An 18,899-nucleotide genomic window follows, 5' to 3' on the forward strand; every position below is an offset into this window, starting at 1 on the left:
TGTCTCTAGCTAATTTTATTTCTGTTTTTTGGGGGGGGCGGTATTTGTTTTGTTTGTTTTAAAGATCTATTTATATTTTACATACATGGGTATTTTACTTCCATCTGTGTCTGTGCATCATGTATGAGCATTGCCCCCAGAAGGCAGAAGATAACACCCAATCCTCTGGAACTGGAATTACAGATGGCTGTGAGCGTGCTAGAAAAACTGAACCCAGGTCTTCTACAAGAGCAACCAATGCCCTTAACTGCTGAACTCGGTCCAGCGTCTTAAGCCTGTTTTTAATCTTTGGCTTTTGTAGGTGGCTCTTCAGGGATGCATGGCACACTCAGATGTACACTGAGCAAAATGTGCTTTGGGAGGTAGAATGAAGAATCTGGCCTCACATGTCTTTTCTTCTTCTCGTTCATGAAGTAGTCATGCTAGAGTCATGGGTTGTTGTTGGTTGTTTTTTAATTGTGAGGATTAGTGATAGTGTGTGCCTGTGCACAACCATGCACATGTGTATACGTGTTTAAAACTGTTTATAACCTTTCCCTGAATGTCAGGTCTACACTTACAAACTCAGTGTGTGTGTGTGTGTGTGGTGTATGGATATGGATATGTGTATGCTTGTATGTTGATATCTTGCTTACTCTGGCTTCTCCCAGGGAGGGCAGCGTCTGCTCCTGCTTACCCCTGGCTCACTTCCTCCACCTTCGTGCCCACCACAGGCCTTTTGCACACGCTGAGCACACTCAGTGTCTCTTTGGAATAATTTCCAAAACTAGCTAAGTTCTTGTCTCTTCTTGTGGCCTCATGATCAGTTATCACTTTATCTCCTTCCGTGTTTTAAAAAACATACTTAACAGAAAGAAAGAGAGAGAAAGAAAGGAGAGGGAGGGAGGGAGGGAGGGAGGGAGGGAGGGAGAGAGAGAGAGAGAGAGAGAGAGAGAGAGAGAGAGAGAGAGAGAGAAACAGAGAAACAAAGAAAGAAGAGATACCAGAGAACTTCTAATAGAACGGGCACTGGTAGAAGCGACTGCATGCCCCTGCTGCCTTGGACAACTGTTTTCATATTCCAGAACACACACGTGCGGCTTTCTCTCTCAGCTGCTTTCCTGGACAGTGTTGATCTTGCAGAGGCTAAGGGGATATTGAGCGAGTTTCCCCCTTAACAAACACTCCTAACACTGATATTCTCAAGAGTCACCTCAACGGCCATGTGTGCAGAGGCCTCTGGCTCTCAGGAATTCCCTGGACCCAGGTTTGGGACCCAACTGTAGGTGGTAATGTTGGTTGTAGGGAGGGGGGCAGTCACAGCCAGAGATTTCAAGACCAGGAAGAAGAAGGTTCTTGAATAAATCATTGCTTGCTCCTGATAACAAAATCATAACCGAGGTTACTGAGGATATTTTGAAGGCGGCTTCACAGTTTATGCCCAGGACATAAAGTTTTAATGCCCCTTTATATATGCCTAGGGACAATAGGGAATGAGTTTGACTGTAACCTAACCCATTCTCCTCATATCTGTTAAAACCCTGTGTAAGAAAGAATATTGGCACTGCCAGGATTGGTGGAAAGTGGCACATTGCAGTGTATGCTTCCTGCCTGTCAGTTCAGTCCTAAGGACTGGCAGAGTGTGTGCTCCATTCTATAAAAGTCCCTCGTGGTCATGTATTGAAGGCTGTTCTCTAGGTTTGAAAGAAATGTGAGGGTTGCTTGGGTTAGTGAGGTCCCTGGTCACTGGAGTGTATCTTAACTGAATCCTATGTGCAACTGTCATGTTCATGACCTTTTTGGTACTTGTAAAACCTGACTCTTGCTCACAACTGGAAATTTAGAGAAAGGAAAAAAAACCTAAGGAAAGAAAGAAAGAAAGAAAGAAAGAAAGAAAGAAAGAAAGAAAGAAAGAAAGAAAGACATCTAGGTGGTATTCCTAACCCTGAATGTTATAGCATGTTTTCTCTCATTTTAAAATATCTCTGAGATGTGGTTTTAATTACCTACAATATCCTGGTTTCACGGTTATAACATTATTTAATCACTTTCCTAATTGGGAAGAGTGTGCTTCTCAATTTTTTTTTTTCATATGAAGCTGTCTTGAGCCTCTGGACATAGATTTTCTGATCTCTCAGTGCCTCTGGGATCAGTCACCGGCATTATAGCTGAGTCAAAGACTGTCAACTCTTGGAATGCTTTTGGGACTTTGTCCATCTCCTGCTCCAGAAAACTGGCGGCAGTAATTTGTCTTTCTGGTAGCAGAGGCTTAAATGGTTTCTATCTAAACTGTGTTAGCTTATTTTTAAGCTTGCGTGATTTGTTATAAAAAAAAAACTTCAGTCAGTATCTTTGCATGCGTTTGTACATTTTATTTATTTATTGTCACACTTTCTAGGTATTTTCCCCCACTCTGGAGTTCTTTGTAAGTGTTATTTCTTTATTGAGGATCTAAATAAGTATGCAACTCTGATGGTAGACATGGGGAAGAACAAAGAGGGGGCTTTTCAGTGACACGCTCTAGAATGGGTGAGACATAGTATGCCAGGTAGTCAAAATAAACATGATGTGTGGCACCATGTAGTGTGCTGTAGCCATTAGCCTGGTGTGCTTTGGTAGTGGGGAACAAAGTCCAACCCTTCTTACGCCCATCCCCCTGTAGCCCCCAGAGCCTTCCTATCTCAAAGGAGAATGATAACTTCCTTCAATATGGACCATTCTCGGGATTCTGAAGATTAACCATTGTGGGAAAGACCCCTTCATAGCCGGCAGACAAGGTGGTGACTTGGCAGTCTATCTTCTTCAACCTGTATGTCATTTGCCTTGAACGTACAGCACAATAAAGGCAGCCCCTGCCAGCCCTGCCACTCATTGCACCGGCCACTGGAAAAAAATATGTGGTTCTCAGTAAGAATTATTTATTCTGATAAAAATGAATTGAGTAGCAGGTGGGAAAGAATGCAGCTCGCTGTGACTAAGTGGAGCTGGTCAGGTATTACACCACCGCAGTGTGTCGTGACTGAATGTCCTTGTTCACAGTGTCCCGGAAGGTTGAGCAGCAGGGTAAACCCAGACAGGGCCACACTCAACTCTCCCCGAGAAGTGACCTCATCTGCAGGATCTTTGCCTCTCATGATGGGAAGTGAGGCTGAGACCCCAAGAAAGATTTACATCTCCTAATTATTTAAATCCAGTTGAAGTCAGTGCAGCTCCAAAGGTCCTCTACTCCGTGTCACCAACACGTGGGCACAAGAGCTGGTCTCTTAGCGCAGAGGCCCACAATTCTCAGCCCTGCCCTCCATGTTTGAGCATGGGAGAGAGGACCATTGGGAAGCCCTTTTTTTAGGAAGTTTCACAAAAATCAAAATGGACTGTGAGCAAAGTTTCTGGTGTGCCTTCTTGTGAGAAAACAGGAATACTTTCCTTGGCACCTGGTGGCTCTGTTTACCACTTCAACCTCCCTCTCTGCTCCTCACTGATTTTTTTTTTTTTTTTTTTGTAGCTCCTCGAGTGTCTTAGGTCTGTAAGGTAAAGCGATTTCACCCTTCTGATGTTTGCCTCAAATGTCTTCTTTGGTACACAGATGTGTGTACATTGTGCTTGTAAGCAAATGGCTTTGAGCCACTCAAGCATTCTCCTCTTGGCTTTGTATATTCTCTGTAAAATAAGGAGGCACCTAACATCCTTCTACTTGGTACACATTTTGTCATTTTCCCAAAGTAGACATTTGGTTTTCGGGACCAGTGTGTGGTTTTAGGGACCGGTGTGAGATTTCAGGTGTCTTAAAATTGCACTGGATCATTGATATATTCTGGAGAGAGTCTTGGCTTTCCTTATTTGACAGTCCCCAACAAACCTACCACAAATGCATCCCTGTGGACGTGGAGCAAAGAGCTTGCCCCAGTAGCGAGGACTCATGTATTCCAGGCTGACCTTGAACTTGCTATGCAATCAAGGATGCTCTTGCCTTCATGCTCTTGAGTGGGGCTACCCAAGCCTTCTCCCAACTGAGCTCTTCACCCTCACTTTCATTCCTCCTCCTAATCCTTGATACCTCTGCTGAGACCATTCTCACTCCAGATGGTGAAGCCTCCCCACGGCCTCCAGCTTCCTGTCTTAGGAAGAACAGATGTGTGTTAAGCAACCTCAGGGAAGGTGGTGATGAGGCTGCACGTGTTCATTGGACACTTGCTCAAGTCAACCACATTTCTCGTGTCATTCTTCCCTGGCAGCTTCCTTATAAAGTACTGGTGTGGTGCCTATTGCCTACATAGTAAGATTATGGTACAGAGAGGTTAATTATGTGTGTCCTTCAAGGTTAAGCAGCAGCAATAGGGAGTTAAGCTCTGGGAAGGATGGCTGCCTCCTTACAGTGTCCGTCTGGGTTGTCTATTGACCCTGAGCTCCTCAGATCGCAGCAGAGCCAGGCCTTTAAACATCCAGATTCCCCGCTCAAACCCATCACCAGGCTTTACCTCCAATCCTTCTGCCTGGAACCCTTTCACTGTAGTCTTGGCTTCTGTTCCTTCAGATTCCCCTCTGGCATGGAATGTACCCAGCTAAGTACATTCATGGTTATCTCCTGAGATATTCAATCACTTTCTAAGGTGAAACTAGGCTCCCAGATTCTAAGTGGCCCTGGCTTATGTGAGGTCAAAGACAAGAATCTGGGTTCCTAGCCAGCTTTTGTCATAGTTATCGTTTTATTTCTCTTTTCTCCAAGCAGGTGGAGCAGAGCCAGGGCTTATCTCATTTGGAATGTCATATGCATATATTAAATAGGGTGTGGTTTGAGTCCTAGTACCAATGTGGTGCCTCCTTAGAAGGGCTAAAAGGAAGAAGGCTGTGGTTTGCCTTTTGTCCATAAAATAGGAAGCTTGCCAGGAGGGAGGGACATCTAACTAGATAAGCCTACTTTGTTTCGAAGATTTGCAGAACATTACTCCTCGTCCAGTTCACAGGGGCCTGCAAAGCTTGAACTTCTTACAGAGTTCTATGAATGTTAGCCCTGAGCTGTACTAAGTACCAGACACCAGAGGAACAGTAACTAGAAGCCAAGGATGGTTTGTTTTGAATAAGATGCCTAGCCCGAGCATCTTACCCGGGTGCCTGTGGGTATGAATAACGAGGAAGTGTGGGATAGCTATGGAGCTGTGGTTGGCACACCCCGTTCAAACCCTTTGTGGCAAATCAGCATCACCTCAGTCAACAATCAGCACAAGTGGGAAGTAGAAAGAAGCAACCAGAGAAGCCCCCAGTTGCCTCCTAAGAGAGTAAGGAAAAGGAGCACCATTTACAGCAGCTGTCATATCGGGGCATGTGTACTCTTGGGCACTGTGCTGGCCATTACTGGTGCTCAGCAGTGTTGATCTGTGACCGCTAGATAACCCTGTGAGTTAGGGACTTGTTTCACCTCATTCACGAGTAGCCCAAAGGTGAGTGTGGTTAAGCCCCAGCAGAATGGGAAGGGATACAGCAGAGCCCTGTACACTAGAAACTGCTCTCCGTAGCTTTGCACTTGCACCACACAGACCTTTAGCCAGCTCCAGCCCCTTGGCCTCTGGCTGAAGGCTCTTAAGGCTGAATTATGCACCAGGAAGTTTCTTGGTCAATATTTCATAGGGTCTGTTAGACCTTGAGCACTCCAGGCAGTACGTGTGCAGGCGTACCTTTCTCGTCACAGCTGGAAGACATTGTCCCGTGGTCAGAGACCTCACCCACAAACTCCAGCCATGTGTGTCACTTGTACAGTATTCAGGGGATACAAAAACGGAGGCGAATAAATCACAAGTGGAAGAATGTGGATGTTCTATTAAGGTGAGGCTTAGCTACTCTTTGAAGTTAGTTACATAGTAGCCAGCAATTGCAATAGCAGCTCTAAGTCTAAAAACATAAGGGGGTGTATAGGTACTTTGTGTAATGTGGGGTTATGTGTATGGGTTTACACTCTCTTATTCTCTATTCCAGGAGTGTGTTCTTGAGACTGAAATCAGGTAGTGAGAGCTTTTCAAGCAATAGATTGGTGGCTAGAAAAGAAAGGAAACAAATGAACTCTAGTGCTGGTTAATGCACTTTTCAAATACCACTTAGAACACTTAGTTTTCCAAATGCAGATCAGGTGCCTCTGCATCAGGGGAGTTTTCTAGAAATGTTAATTCTGGGGTCTCGCCTCAGGTTATCCGAGTTTTGCTTAACCCAGCAGTCTGCATTTTAACCACTCTCTCTTCTCTGAGATTCTGGTAGATGAAGGCCTAAACAATGACCAGAAAGGCCAACTCTGTCATGTCCCAGACCAGAGACCTCCAAGGGGAAGGTCCTCTTGAGCCTTGTGCATGCAGTAGATGCTGGGTCTTGGTGGCTGTTTTTCTGTTTTTTTCTGAAGAGCCCTGGTAAAAAGTGAACTGGTCTAGTTAAATACTCCTCCCCCAAGGCAAGCTTTCTGTTTTATGAACAAAGGTAAGGCTGATGTATATCTTTTTTCTGTATACTAATATTTTATAGACCTTTGTTTTGGGGTGGATTTGGAGTGGGGATGGGTGGATGGGTGGATGGGTGGGTGGGTGGATGGGTGGGTGGGTTTATGGATGCAGTTATCCCCTCCAGGTGTGTATAGAGACCGGACATTGGTTATCTTCCCCAATTGCTTTTGACATTTGTTATTACTACTGCTATGATTATTATTTGGTTAGACTGGCCGGCCAGTGAGCTGAGAGCGGCCAGTCCCTGCCGCCCCGACATTATCTACACTCAGCTCTTACATGGGTGCTAGAGATCCGAACTTAGTTCGTCATGTTTGCACGGCGCGCTCGTCACTCACGGAGTCCCCTCCCAGCCCCATGCTGTGTGCTGTGTGCTGACTATCCTGTGACTGCCAGGCTCTTATGAAGGGTTCCTGACCTAAACTTAGCATTGGTAATAACAAGTAGGAGCTACTACACTCAGGATCTTGAAGTATTTTCTGTAGTCTTTGCGAATACTCCATAAGTGGTTACCATTGTTGGGATGGTCCCTGAAGGCTAACTCTCTCCATGGTGTGTTGGGAGTGGTTTCTAAGACAAGCTCTCTCTCTCTATCCTCAAGCCTCAAACTTCTACCCATAAATTCCAAGGTTTCGTTAGCACAACACCCTGGGCAGCTGACCATCCCTCAAATTGGCTTGAAACTGGCACAATAGAGAGATAGAAAGAAATGATTGGGTATAGATAATTAAACAAATAAAAACTGGAAGGGTAAATTCATAAGAGAGCTTTGTGTTTTCCTAGTACTCAAGATTAACACATGGGAACAGGTTATTTTTTCTATACGTGTGTGTGTGTGTGTGTGTGTGTGTAGAGATGCATGTATAGGTCAGAAGATAACAGGAAAGATAGAAGTCAGCTTTCTCCTTCCACCCTTCTGTAGGTACCAGGGATTGGACTCAGGCCATCAGACTAGCACTGGTACCTTTCTGATGAGCCATCTGACTGTCCCCTCCCCCATTTTTTTTTTTTTTAATTAATGAAAACTTGAATAGTTTAGAACATTTGGCTTAGCAGAATCAGAGCATCTGAGTATATCGGCACTATCAGTAGACAGTCTACACTGGGTACACTACTCAGTACATGTCTTGCTAGAAGATGCCTGCTGCCCTAGTTAAAGACTGTGTAGTATGTCAGGAAACTTGAAATTTAATCTAGACTTTTCTCAAGTCTCTACCTTTGGGTGACCACCGAGTTTTCTAGGCTTCAGTGTTGACTTCTGAAGTGTTTGCTCATTTGATCTGGCATGGTTTAGGTGAGTTGTTGTTGTTTTATAGCCACTAGAAGAAAAGTATTTTTCCCCAGGCGGTAGAAATGAGGCTGTGATCGGGCTGTAAATTTATGTTTTCTTGATAGGTTTTTATTTGTGGGAACAAATTTCCTGTGTCACTTAATGAAAGTGATGTCAATGTTAGGTGTTGGAAAAAAAAAATCACCCTTAAAGTTAGAACACTGGTTTCTTTGTGTTGTTTCGTTTGGGATCTGTTTGACAAGAACATCTATTAATATCTGCTGGTTAGTTTATGGACATAAATATGAGCTAGGGTGTTAACTGGTGTTTGCATCTTAATTCCACGTTGCTGTTTTTGATGGCTTGTTTATTTCTAATGAATAAAAAAGTATAGCACCATTCAATGTGAGCTCTTTCCTTGCAGCGACCCATACGTGAAGCTGTCCTTGTACGTAGCTGATGAGAATAGAGAACTTGCTCTGGTTCAAACCAAGACAATTAAAAAGGTAGGTTGGCCAACTTTTTATGAATTTCATATAAGTTATAATTTAACATTTTGTACTTTTGCTTTGTAGCAGTTTTAAGGATAAGATAGCAATATTTTTTTAAGTGTCCCTTAAGTATTAGATCTGAAAGTCATCCATAGCCCAAACCCTTCTCATGTTTTATTTGAGTTATCTGTATCAAGTTTTTTCCCCTTATAACACATATAATCAAACAGATAAATCATTCTGGTTAATGCAATATTTTTATAAGAAACACGTAAGCTGTAATTTAAAGTTTATTTAGTGAAATGGATTGCGGAATTAGCAGGCAAAAGAGAAATGGTTTGATTTGAAATAACTTATGGAAGGAAGCAAAATGCTTAGTTATGGGAAAATAATAAATGTATTAATAATAAATATATATATGTATGTATATATATGTGTGTGTGTGTACATATATATGTATACGTGTGTGTGTGTGTGTGTGTGCGCATATGTCTTCTTCCTGTTGGTGTGTGTCACACATGTTCATGTGGAGGGAAAAATAAACATGGATGTGTGGAGGCCTGAGATAAAAATTAGGTGAATTCCTTAACCATTCTTTCCCTATTTTTGAGAGAGGGTCTGTTGCTAAATGCAGTTCTCACTGGCTTGGTGTATATGGACAGGCTAACAAGCCCTGGATCTGTCTCTGCATCCATGCAGGGATGGCAGGTGCTATGCATTGCTCCGCCCATTGCTCCACCCACTGTCTACATGGGTGGTGGGACAGCAAACGTTTTACTGACTGAGCCATCTCAGCTCTATAAAAATAATGTCTAAATCCACTCACCCTGATACTTTTGTTTACCTATATAAAATGCAGGGATGTTTTCTTGGGGGTGGGAGGCGGCTATGTGAAAGCTGTATGTTTTCTACCAAGAATACTATATTTGTGTTAGGGTTTGTTTGTGAGTTACTATTATCCCCCAACACACACACACACACACACACACACACACACACACGCACGCACGCACTATTTCTCTGAGTCTGTTAGATAGTCTCACCACTTTGCCAAAATGTATCCTGATTCCGTGATTGCTTTAAACATATTGCATCCTTCCTGCTGCTATGGAGACACTTCAGATCTCTGGCAGAGTGGGGTCATTCTGTACAGGAAACAGTACTGTGGTGTCCTTCACCTGACATTGAGACGAGCAGTAAAATCTGTTTGCAAACAGAAGCCAGTGCACAGATTAGTGGGAGCCTGCCTAGGAGAACGGAGGCCATTGTTCCCAGTGTTAGGCGCTGGTATTTGTTCTGTTCCCAGTGAAGCTGAGGCACCTAGTTGGAACAGCAGTCAGGGGGCCTAGTCCCCTGCTGGACTAGAGCCAAAGACACATGCCAATGATGAGGGTATTGCAATGTCTTTCATTTGGAGTGGCAGCCCTATTTCTCCCTCCGTTCGCCAGCTGGAGGGAGTGTCTCCATCCCTGCAGCCAGCTTCCTGGTTAGTATTTGCTGTACTGTCTTGTGCCATGTTGTACTGTTCTGTGTCGTGCTTTTGGGACAGCTAAGGCTTCCTCTACCTGGGTCCCTGCTCCATTGGCTTTATGGTCTCTTTTTGTCCTTTGCCTGCCTGGCAACATCTCCTATTTCATCCCATGTACCTGTCTTCCAGGTCAGGAGGGGAATATTCACGCATGCACACACACACACACACACACACACACACACACACACACACACACACACACACTCACACTGCCAATTCCATCTCATTTCTATTCATGCCCCAAAGTGTGGTCATTAAGGGAGGGGTTTTTTTGAGGAGTAGGGGTGTGAGGAAAGTGGGATCTTGCTGGTTTTTTTTAAACCAATGCAAATTGATCATTGTTGGTGTTGTTTTTTTCATGTGTGGTGTTCTGTGTTTGTTTGTTTGTTTGTTTTCTTTATTTTTTCTTTCCTCTGCTAAAAGGCAAATGTGTCGATGACATGGGGATTTTTTCGGTTTCAGAATTTTACAGGTCATTTTTACAGGTTGGGTTTCTCTGACTTTTATGCCTATACAAATGTGTATGTGTGTGTGTCTGTGTGTGTGTGTGTGTGTGTGCTTACACGCATACGCATACACATGCGTGTTCCCTCATAAAAAAGTGCTTTATATTAGTTTGGGAAGACATTTTGTTCAGGCCGAGCATCAAAATATCATTGCTGTGTTCTTGTGAGATGTATATTTAAATAGATTGATAAAATATGAATCAGACATGGAGAAGATCAAAGGATATTTTTAAATAAGTTTTTTTAAAAAAATGCAGTTCCCTTTGGTTATAATCTCCCTCTCTCCCCTTCTCTCTCTCTCTCTCTCTCTCTCTCTCTCTCTCTGTGTGTGTGTGTGTGTGTGTGTGTAATGTGTGGTGTGTTAAAATCTTATCAGTATTGTTCTTTATAAAATATTTTTCAAATGTCAACATTGATGTAAGTAAGGAGCGCTTTCAGCCATTCCAAGTTTAGCACAGCCTTGTAGCAAGGAAAGGGGAGTCAGCAAAGTTTACTTCCTTCTTGACAGAGTAAATCATCTTTAATGCCATGTTCTGAAGGGAGTGTTTGTTTCCATAGCTCCTTTGTCAGTAAGTCCAGCATCTTTCCTCCGGGTGAGCTCATTCGTGAGGTTTATGGTTTCATAGTCATGAGTCGTCAGCCTTATAAGTTCTGACCCTCCACATGCGTCCTGGGGTTATAGAATAGGCTCAATAATTGACTAAAGGTTGCTTTCATTGCCATTTTAAAAGTCGGTTTTATGAAGAAAATGTTTGTGCAAGTGTGAAGAGCCTGTATTATATTAGCAACTGTCAGTACCAACACAGCTGAAGATTCACAAAATAATCTCTCTTCCAGACGCTGAACCCAAAGTGGAATGAAGAGTTTTATTTTAGGGTAAGTTTTTCTTCTCTTTCATAATGATTGTTATTGATCAATATTGATTGGTATTGAGATATCAAAAAAGACCCCTGGAAAGAAAACTAGTTAGTATTTTAAGTAAGAGATTTCCCTTAAGACAGAGAATGTTTGGGCAGGTAGCCTCTGAGTGTGTCCCAAATTTTGAGGATCTGTGGAGGTTTTATTTGGAGCTATATAGGAGAGATAAAAAAGGTTGTCAAAATAACACACATGTTATTTTTTTTTTCAACTCAAACTTTTCCTTAAAAATAAGATTGACATAAGTCTGGTTAATTTCAGTTATGGGTTTGTTTTGTTTGAAAAAAAAAATGGAATTTGAAGAAAAAGGCAAGAAGCAAATGCAGTTTAAGGCAACAGTTGAATTTCTCTGTGATATGGATTATGGTCTGCTCATCCACTGTAGGAAGATGATTAAAAGGAGACATTGCATAGTGCCAGTGATGAGGCCAGGGCTGGTTCAGTGGTAGAGGACTTGCCTCTCATGCCGGAGACCCTTCTCAGCCCTGGGTTTGATCCTCAGCCCTGCCTCCCCACAAAAGACAGAAAAACTACCAGTTATGTTCTGGTTAGAAGGGAACGGTTTCTAATTCAGAGATCTAATGCGTACAGCGACTTTTAATACCACCGAATAGGGGAGCGTTTCCTCAGCCCCCGGCACTCCCTGTTCAGAGCGCTGGAGACAGAAGGGCATTCTCTGAACTACTGGAGACTGGTGCTTACTGGTGTTTGCTCACAGATATTAGGACACATTAAGGCCTCGACTTGGGAAAGAGAAGGCCTTTCCTATTTCAAAATGAAAGCCCGAGTTGTCTATACCCTGTGCTATTAAACACCTCCAATCTGCTCCAGCTTCAGCCTTCTACTGCCACCAGGCCCAGGGCACAAGACCCTGGCTTCTTCCTCTCGGCCGTGCTAGGATATTTTGCACTGCGAATTTGGATAACTTGACCGGCATCTGTTTTCTATTATGTTCAGAGCTGAAATGTGTCTCTGAGGTTTTAACACTTGGTAGATCCCATGCCCAGCCTCTACCAGATATATTCTAGATAACTCTGTGAAGGTCCAAAATGCTGTCGGAGGTCGAGAAGGGTCTGTTACTGGCTCTTAGCTAACTCTCAAATACAGCAAGCAACCTTCTCGTGAAAACTCCAGACTGTTTGTACTCCTCCTATTTGAACCACATTGTATAAATTTTAGTAGATATAAAACTGTTTCAGTGAATCGTACCTGTGGGCATATTTTTGTTTTTTATTAAAGATCTTTATTCTATTCCTTCCACAATTTCGTACTGCATGCCTGTTATGTGCCTGTTCCTGCTATAGACTATTTATTGATGTATTCCTGATGAGTGTGGGGCCCTTTGCAGAGTTGATGAACAGACAACCATCTTTCTGCTTGTTCTGTTGCTAAGCAGACGTGGACCCAGGGCCAAGAGCTCAAGTTGGGCTCCCAAGCTCTCTGTGCTACAATCAAATATAATGTCATTCCATGTTCCATTAGGAAGGAGCCCAAGCCTAGCATTAGACCCAAGTCCCATGTCTGTCCTGACCACTCACAGCCTCTGAAAACACCAAGCATTCACTCTCCAGGATCCCTTTTCTCCAAAGAAAGAGAGGTGTAGTCTTTTCTTCCCTGATTGACAGGCAGGGATGCCAACATCAGTACCTGGTGCCATGTCTGGGAAGGTTGGTAATTAGTCAACGGCACCTGAGTCTACTTGATGAAACATGGGATTTTTGGGTGAGTTTGGAGAAAGAGAAAGAAGCAAACAGAAGCAGCCTCAGGGTGTGACTGTACCTTGACCCAGGGCAAGTTCTGATTGCTCAGTATACTGACTTGTGGGTTCCTGGGCAAATGGCTTCAAGCCCCTGGTTCCATTGATTTCTGGTGTGAAAATGAATTGGTAGTTAACACACTGTTGGGTTGTTGGGAGAATTAAATGAGGCCATATAGTGTTAGTGCTTCAGGAAATTATAGTTGTAGGTGGGACTTTGCCATAGCTGAGCATAGGACCTTAACCTATGAGGATACCTCTATAGAAGACATGAGAAGTCCTTGCAGACTGTTGAGAATCACTCTTCAAGAGACCATGATTAACATATTGTCTTTTTCCGGTATGCCCAGATAGCCAGGGTAGAATAACAGCATACAAGTCGGTTATTGATATATAGTAGATTCGTGTGTGCTAGGAGTCATTCTTAATTATTCGTGTCTCTTATTTCAATTTTAAAATTATACCTGTTGATTTTTGAATTATCGTTTCTGTCCCTTTTAGGTAAATCCATCTAATCACAGGCTTCTATTTGAAGTATTTGACGAGAACAGATTGGTAAGTCTTGGTTTTGAGTTTTATTTCTTTAAAACTAGGTTTTTCGAACCATGCCTTTCAGATCCTCTGGGTCACCCACTGTGCATGTGGCCCCCAAGAAGACTGCTTTTGTTTCACTGTTAAAGTTCTCAGTTCCAGCAAATATTTGTGTGTTACTAGGTCAGAAAATTGATTTGAGTATGTGTGTATTTTTTTTATAGTTAATACTAATAAAAGTCACCTATGAAGCATTCCCCAGATGCTTTCGTTGGGGAATATGGATAGGTGTGTGCATCTATAAACGAGGCCATCAATCTTGCAAACAAAATGTTTCAAAATGTTCCTCAGACATATAATACCACAGCAAATTCACCGACAACTCCATGGTGATGGTCTCTGGGGAAACAAAAATCTAATTACCAGTTAGTTTATAATTAAAGCAAGTCTCCTCAGCAGGTGAAATCAAACCAGAGGTACTTTCTCAAGAAAAATTCTTAGAAAGGAATTTGAAAGGACTAGCATAAGGGCTATAGGTATGGCTCCATGGTAAAGGACTTGCCTGTTGTGTGGGGGAGGTGTGGCTCAGTGGTAGAGGACTTGCCTGGTGTGTGCGAAGTCCTGTTCCCAATACCGTAAAAACAACATATCCATACATGAAGGAAAACCCACCAAAATCAAAATAAGAACTCTCAAAGACGAGCTTGAAGAAGAGAGCTGATATAACTAGCATTTTATATATAGACTGTGTGTGTATGCGTGTATGTATGTATGTATGCATGTGTGTGTATGACATAGAATATACAGTGCATATGTGATAATCAAGACAGCTCTTTGGAGTGAGTTCTCTCGTTCCACTTTTACATGAGTTCCAGGGACACAGGTGGCTGACTGGGTTTGCATGACGAGCTCCTCTATCTGTGGAAACATTTGGCTGGCCCAGTGTTTTGTTTTCCTAAGTAACTTGAGGGTTTACATCAAATTCTCATGAGCCAAGTGTCCCAGCTATGAAAAGGAACATGATCAGGTTATATGTCAGTCGTTCAAGCACTCTCAGAAGTGGGAATACAATTCCGGGCACGTGATTGATTCCACTCCTACTTACTGTCCTGCCTAAAAGGAACGTGCATTCCTGAGCTTGTCCTTCTGCAGAATTCCATAGAAACTCAGCAAACTGTAGAATAGCTTGAAGTTGACACAGTGTATCCATAAGAGGATCCCTGAAACAAAGTTATGCACTCCCTGTTACTAGGAATGCAGGAACTCTGGTTCCAAGGGTGACTGGCGAAATGCCAGCGAGGGGATACACAGGGTCAGACGCCTTGTCTTGTTAGTGTCAGCCTATAACCTAGCCTGACCTTCTACCCTTGATAAAGGATTTGGGGGTGGATGTACTCTGATGTATGTGGCTTTCGTCTTGCAAACGGAGCACTAGCGGATTGAATCTTGAGTCCCAGCATCTTTCCTGTTATAAATGTGGGATTGTGGTGGCTTCATTGAAATGAAGTGAGTCTTGGAAGAGTGATCATTAGAGGTGAGGACTAACTCTCCTGTGAGGTGCACAGTGTAGTTTCCAGCCTCTCACATCCCTCCAGCAAGGCCCGGCCAGGGAATGAAATAGCAGCATTCATTGAAATAACGTAAGCAGTAAGTCTGCAAGAATGGGGCCTCCACACACTGGTCCTTACCCTCCGAGAAAGTCATTTTTTAAATGAAACAGTGGTCAAACTTGAAGATTCTCTATGTTCTTCTGCTAGAGAAATTTACTGTTTAAAAAGTGTCGGATTTCCCATTGTGTGCGATCTAAAATAATAATTGCAGTCGAGCGACCTTGCCATGGGTAGGAAACCATGTTTCCAAACCAAAAGGGGGCTTTGAATGCAGAGCGATTAAAAAACCCAATGAGCAGTTGTGTTTTATGTGTTCATGTCATGCCTTGCCCCGGGCTGTCTGCTGTGTGGTTACCATCCACAGAATATCAATGGTGCTGGCGGTGGCTTTTTTTCTTTGTTGTCTGTTAATCCAGCAAAGACAATACGTGACCTGAGTCTATCTACTTGGAAGTTCTGGCACTGAGCAGACCAGAGTCTACGTTTCACAGAGGTTATTTTTTGCCATTCAAAACTCTGAGCTTTTAGAAAGCAAGTTTGGGTGTGTGTAAACACTGGCTTAATCCGCCACACCTTCTGCTTCAGAGCTGTTGACAGAAATGTGCTTTGTAGATTTTAAAGTAAGTTTTTGTCACTCTTTGCAGCCTGGCATTTTCCCCTTTTATTTTTTTAAAGTTCTGCCTAAATAAATATCTTTGTTAAGGAACCATTGTTTCTGGGGCACAGGAAAGAGAGTATTTCCAGGTTTGTGATGAATCTGATGACAGTTTTTTGGGGGGCATTCACTTTTAGTTCTCAGGTTTTTTCTTGTATGTTGCAAACAGAAAGACTCTAGGTTTGTGGCCTAACTGTGGTAATCTTGATGAGTTCTGCCTATAAAAAGAGTTCCAGGCATTTCTTCTGTATGGTGTTCAAGTTAAATTACTACAACGCCCGGATACACACTCATCATCACTCTCTCTCTCTCTCTCTCTCTCTCTCTCTCTCTCTGTGTGTGTGTGTGTGTGTGTGTTATCTGTGTGTGTGTGTGTTATCTGTGTGTGCCTGTATGTGTCATGCAAATGAGATTATATGAGACTGTTTTCCCCTGCTGGGTGTCTTTTCTCTGTTAACTGCTGTGTCTGGCAATCATATCATAATCACACCCCTCTTTAAATGAAGAATGTTTCTAGTAAGTAGCAGGAACTGGACCAGGCCCACAGCTGGCTGTGCAGTAGTGTGCCCCCTGTGCCTCCACTTGGCTATTTTCTTACTTGTAGATCATAGTCTAATAATTTCCCATTAAAGGGACACTAATTCCGCAGGGTGTGTAATCGTATTTATAGTACATTTTATTGCTTAGCATTCCCTCGTGGCAGTGTGGTGATATCATAACAGAAACATAACATTTGATGCTTGAGAGAGTTCACCCTGCAGCCAAGCTGTATTTTACTCATTCTCCGATACGGTGGGGAGGTGGATGACATAGCTTTGGGTACTTGTGCCTGGCATCCGCTCGCTTGAAAGGGACCTGTTGCTCTTGGTAGCTGGGAAAGCAGTGCCCTATGAGTGTGATAGGTCAGATTTACAGCATGGTTGCTAGTGCCTGTGCTGCTGCCTTAGTCAGCTGCCCCAGCTCCCTGCTGGGCCGCCCCTTTCTGACAGGACTGCAGCAGCTGGGAAGGTGCTGTTTCAGGCTCTTGCTGTTCAGAGGGGGGGAAAACAGCAAGAGAGGGGAAACTTCACTAAGTCCAGAAGCTGGCATTGGAGGGGAAGCAGGCGGTCATGTGTCTCTGGCCATCCTACCCTCTGTCACAGAGTAGATGAGAGCTTTTTGCTCTTACCCAATCATGCCTGGAATGCAGCTCGCCACTTGGGCTATTTCTGCTATCTGTCGCTCTTGGTGCCGCAGTGCTAACGGTTTGGCAGATGGGACACTTTTTCTTGGAGTTGGTGTCTTTGGGTTTTGACTTCTGGCAGTGCCGGGCGTGTTGTTGTCGCTCGCCCTCTCCCTCCCGGCCCCCCTGGTCACCATGGCCCATCGGCTTCGGTTTCATTTTGGCTCTGGTCGCAGCAATACGGCCCCTGAGTCTGAGATTCTAGACCAGGAGAGAGAAGAAGACTTTTTCATGGCATTCCAGACGCTGCCACGGAGAAGCAGCCCGCACCCCTTCACCCAGAGCACAGGGGAGGACAGCGGCCTGCAGGAGGGCGTGGGCGCTCTCAAGCGCAGCTCATCCATGTTCATCCCGCAGCTCCTGGCCGGGGTGGACGCCAGGCCTACCCGCAGCTCCTCTGTGCAGATCTCCCTGCAGCGAAAGGCTGCGGACGGTGCCACAGACAGCTGCGGGCCACCGGAGGGACCCGACGACAGGCCCCCAAGCACCCAGGCTGACCTGGGAGACCAGGCCGCAGCCACAAGGGTCTCGGCTCAGATCAGCTCATCGGAACCCTCTCCAGTGGACACTCCTGGAAGCTCCCCTCCAAGGGCAGCCTGGGACCCGGGGACCTTGGTCAATGGCACTTGTGATCACCATGGTCAGTGTCCCCACCTGGCCGAGGGTTCGGAGGAGGCCACCCCAGGCCTGCGCATCCAACACCGAGCCTCAAGCGCTGACGTGCGCCAGGTGCGGCTCCTGCCTTTCGGCCCAGATAGCCAGGCTGAGCCCAGGCGCTGGTCCCTCCAGCATGTTCCAGATGCTTCTGGGAGCTCCGGGAAGCGTTGCTTTGTCTTTCAACTGCAGCAGCCCCAGCAAGGCGCTCTGGGGCTGACTGGTGACTTCAACTTTGGCTTCACCGGCACTAAGGGGGACAGGTTGGTGAGATATCCACGCATTCGGCTGGAGAGGAGCACGTCATACCCTACCCAGCCCCGAGCTGGCCGGGTAAGCCCCACTGAAGACCACGGAACCCCAGAAGCATCACCTCGGGCCAGCAGGATGGTCCCTGAGATCCGCAGGACAAATTCAGAGAGGACCCCGCAGAGCCCGGGGTGCATGTTCAAGATCAGGCAGGATCAAAATGCAGGGCAGCAGCATTTCCGAATTCTTGTGACTCGGGGACCCGAAGAAACCCCCCAAAACCAAGAGGAGACTCACAAGAGTCCTGGACACCCTGGAGCTGGCGCTCCGGTAAGTCCACAGGTGCACATGTTTGAGTGGCTCAGAAGGGACCAGGCCAACCCAGAAAGCTTGGTTATTTTGCAGCACAAGCCGCTGCCAAGGGAGTATCTATCCCTCAATGTTGAGTCAGGGGATCCCAGTGTTTTGGTAGCAGTCAATGAAGCTAGTTAGCTTTTCAGGGGGAAAAAAATCTTTTCCGTAGGTCCTGGACGTCATAAAGCTCTGTCTGTTTTGGAATCTGCAGCTTAATACACACCCTTTTTAGATTTCCTTCTGGATGAAAGAACTTTAAAAATATATTTCTTAAAATTATTCTGCTATAAAAAAAAATAAGTCAGCACCTAAATGTGCTGATGTTGGTAGTGTGTTTGAAACCCTGCTTGCAAATACGGTTCTGACAACTGTCAGAGAAAGCTCAAAGGCTGTTGGGAAGGCTAGGCATTTGAGCCTCTTCATCAAGGCCGTGCTTGATTCTTCTTAAAGACATCATTAGTTCTCGTTATAAAATGTATCGTTGTTGGGTTTTGTGCCATTTGGTAATTCTGATCAAGTGTGTGTCACTCCGGGGACAGTAGGAGATGTGTCCCCGGGTGTAGATTGGCTACGGAAAAGGTACCACGGGAAAGCTGTGGTGGGGACATATTACACAGCAGTGTAACTTAGCTCAGCCCACTTGAGAGTTCAAGCCAAGGATGCCAAGGGATGGAGCCGTCTCTCCAGCTGTGGA

At 44.5% G+C, this 18,899-nt stretch overlaps 1 protein-coding gene across 12 annotated transcripts in view; it reads left to right on the top strand.

Moving 5' to 3' along the window:
- The window catches only part of Nedd4l (NEDD4 like E3 ubiquitin protein ligase), a 323,858-nt gene that overhangs the window by 174,685 nt on the left and 130,274 nt on the right, over positions 1–18,899 (top strand). For 8 of the 12 annotated variants that reach the window (XM_021151067.2, XM_029471743.1, XM_029471742.1 and 5 more), the window contains 3 exons: positions 8,153–8,234; positions 11,094–11,132; positions 13,432–13,485. In XM_021151067.2, coding sequence (XP_021006726.2) covers positions 8,153–8,234; positions 11,094–11,132; positions 13,432–13,485 — 175 coding nt within the window. Of the gene's footprint in view, positions 1–8,152; positions 8,235–11,093; positions 11,133–13,431; positions 13,486–16,268; positions 18,182–18,899 lie in introns of those variants that run through there. The other 4 variants (XM_029471740.1, XM_029471738.1, XM_029471741.1 and 1 more) reach the window with 4 other exon arrangements.

This window comes from Mus caroli, chromosome 18, assembly GCF_900094665.2.
Source record: "Mus caroli chromosome 18, CAROLI_EIJ_v1.1, whole genome shotgun sequence".
Lineage (NCBI taxonomy): Eukaryota > Metazoa > Chordata > Mammalia > Rodentia > Muridae > Mus > Mus caroli.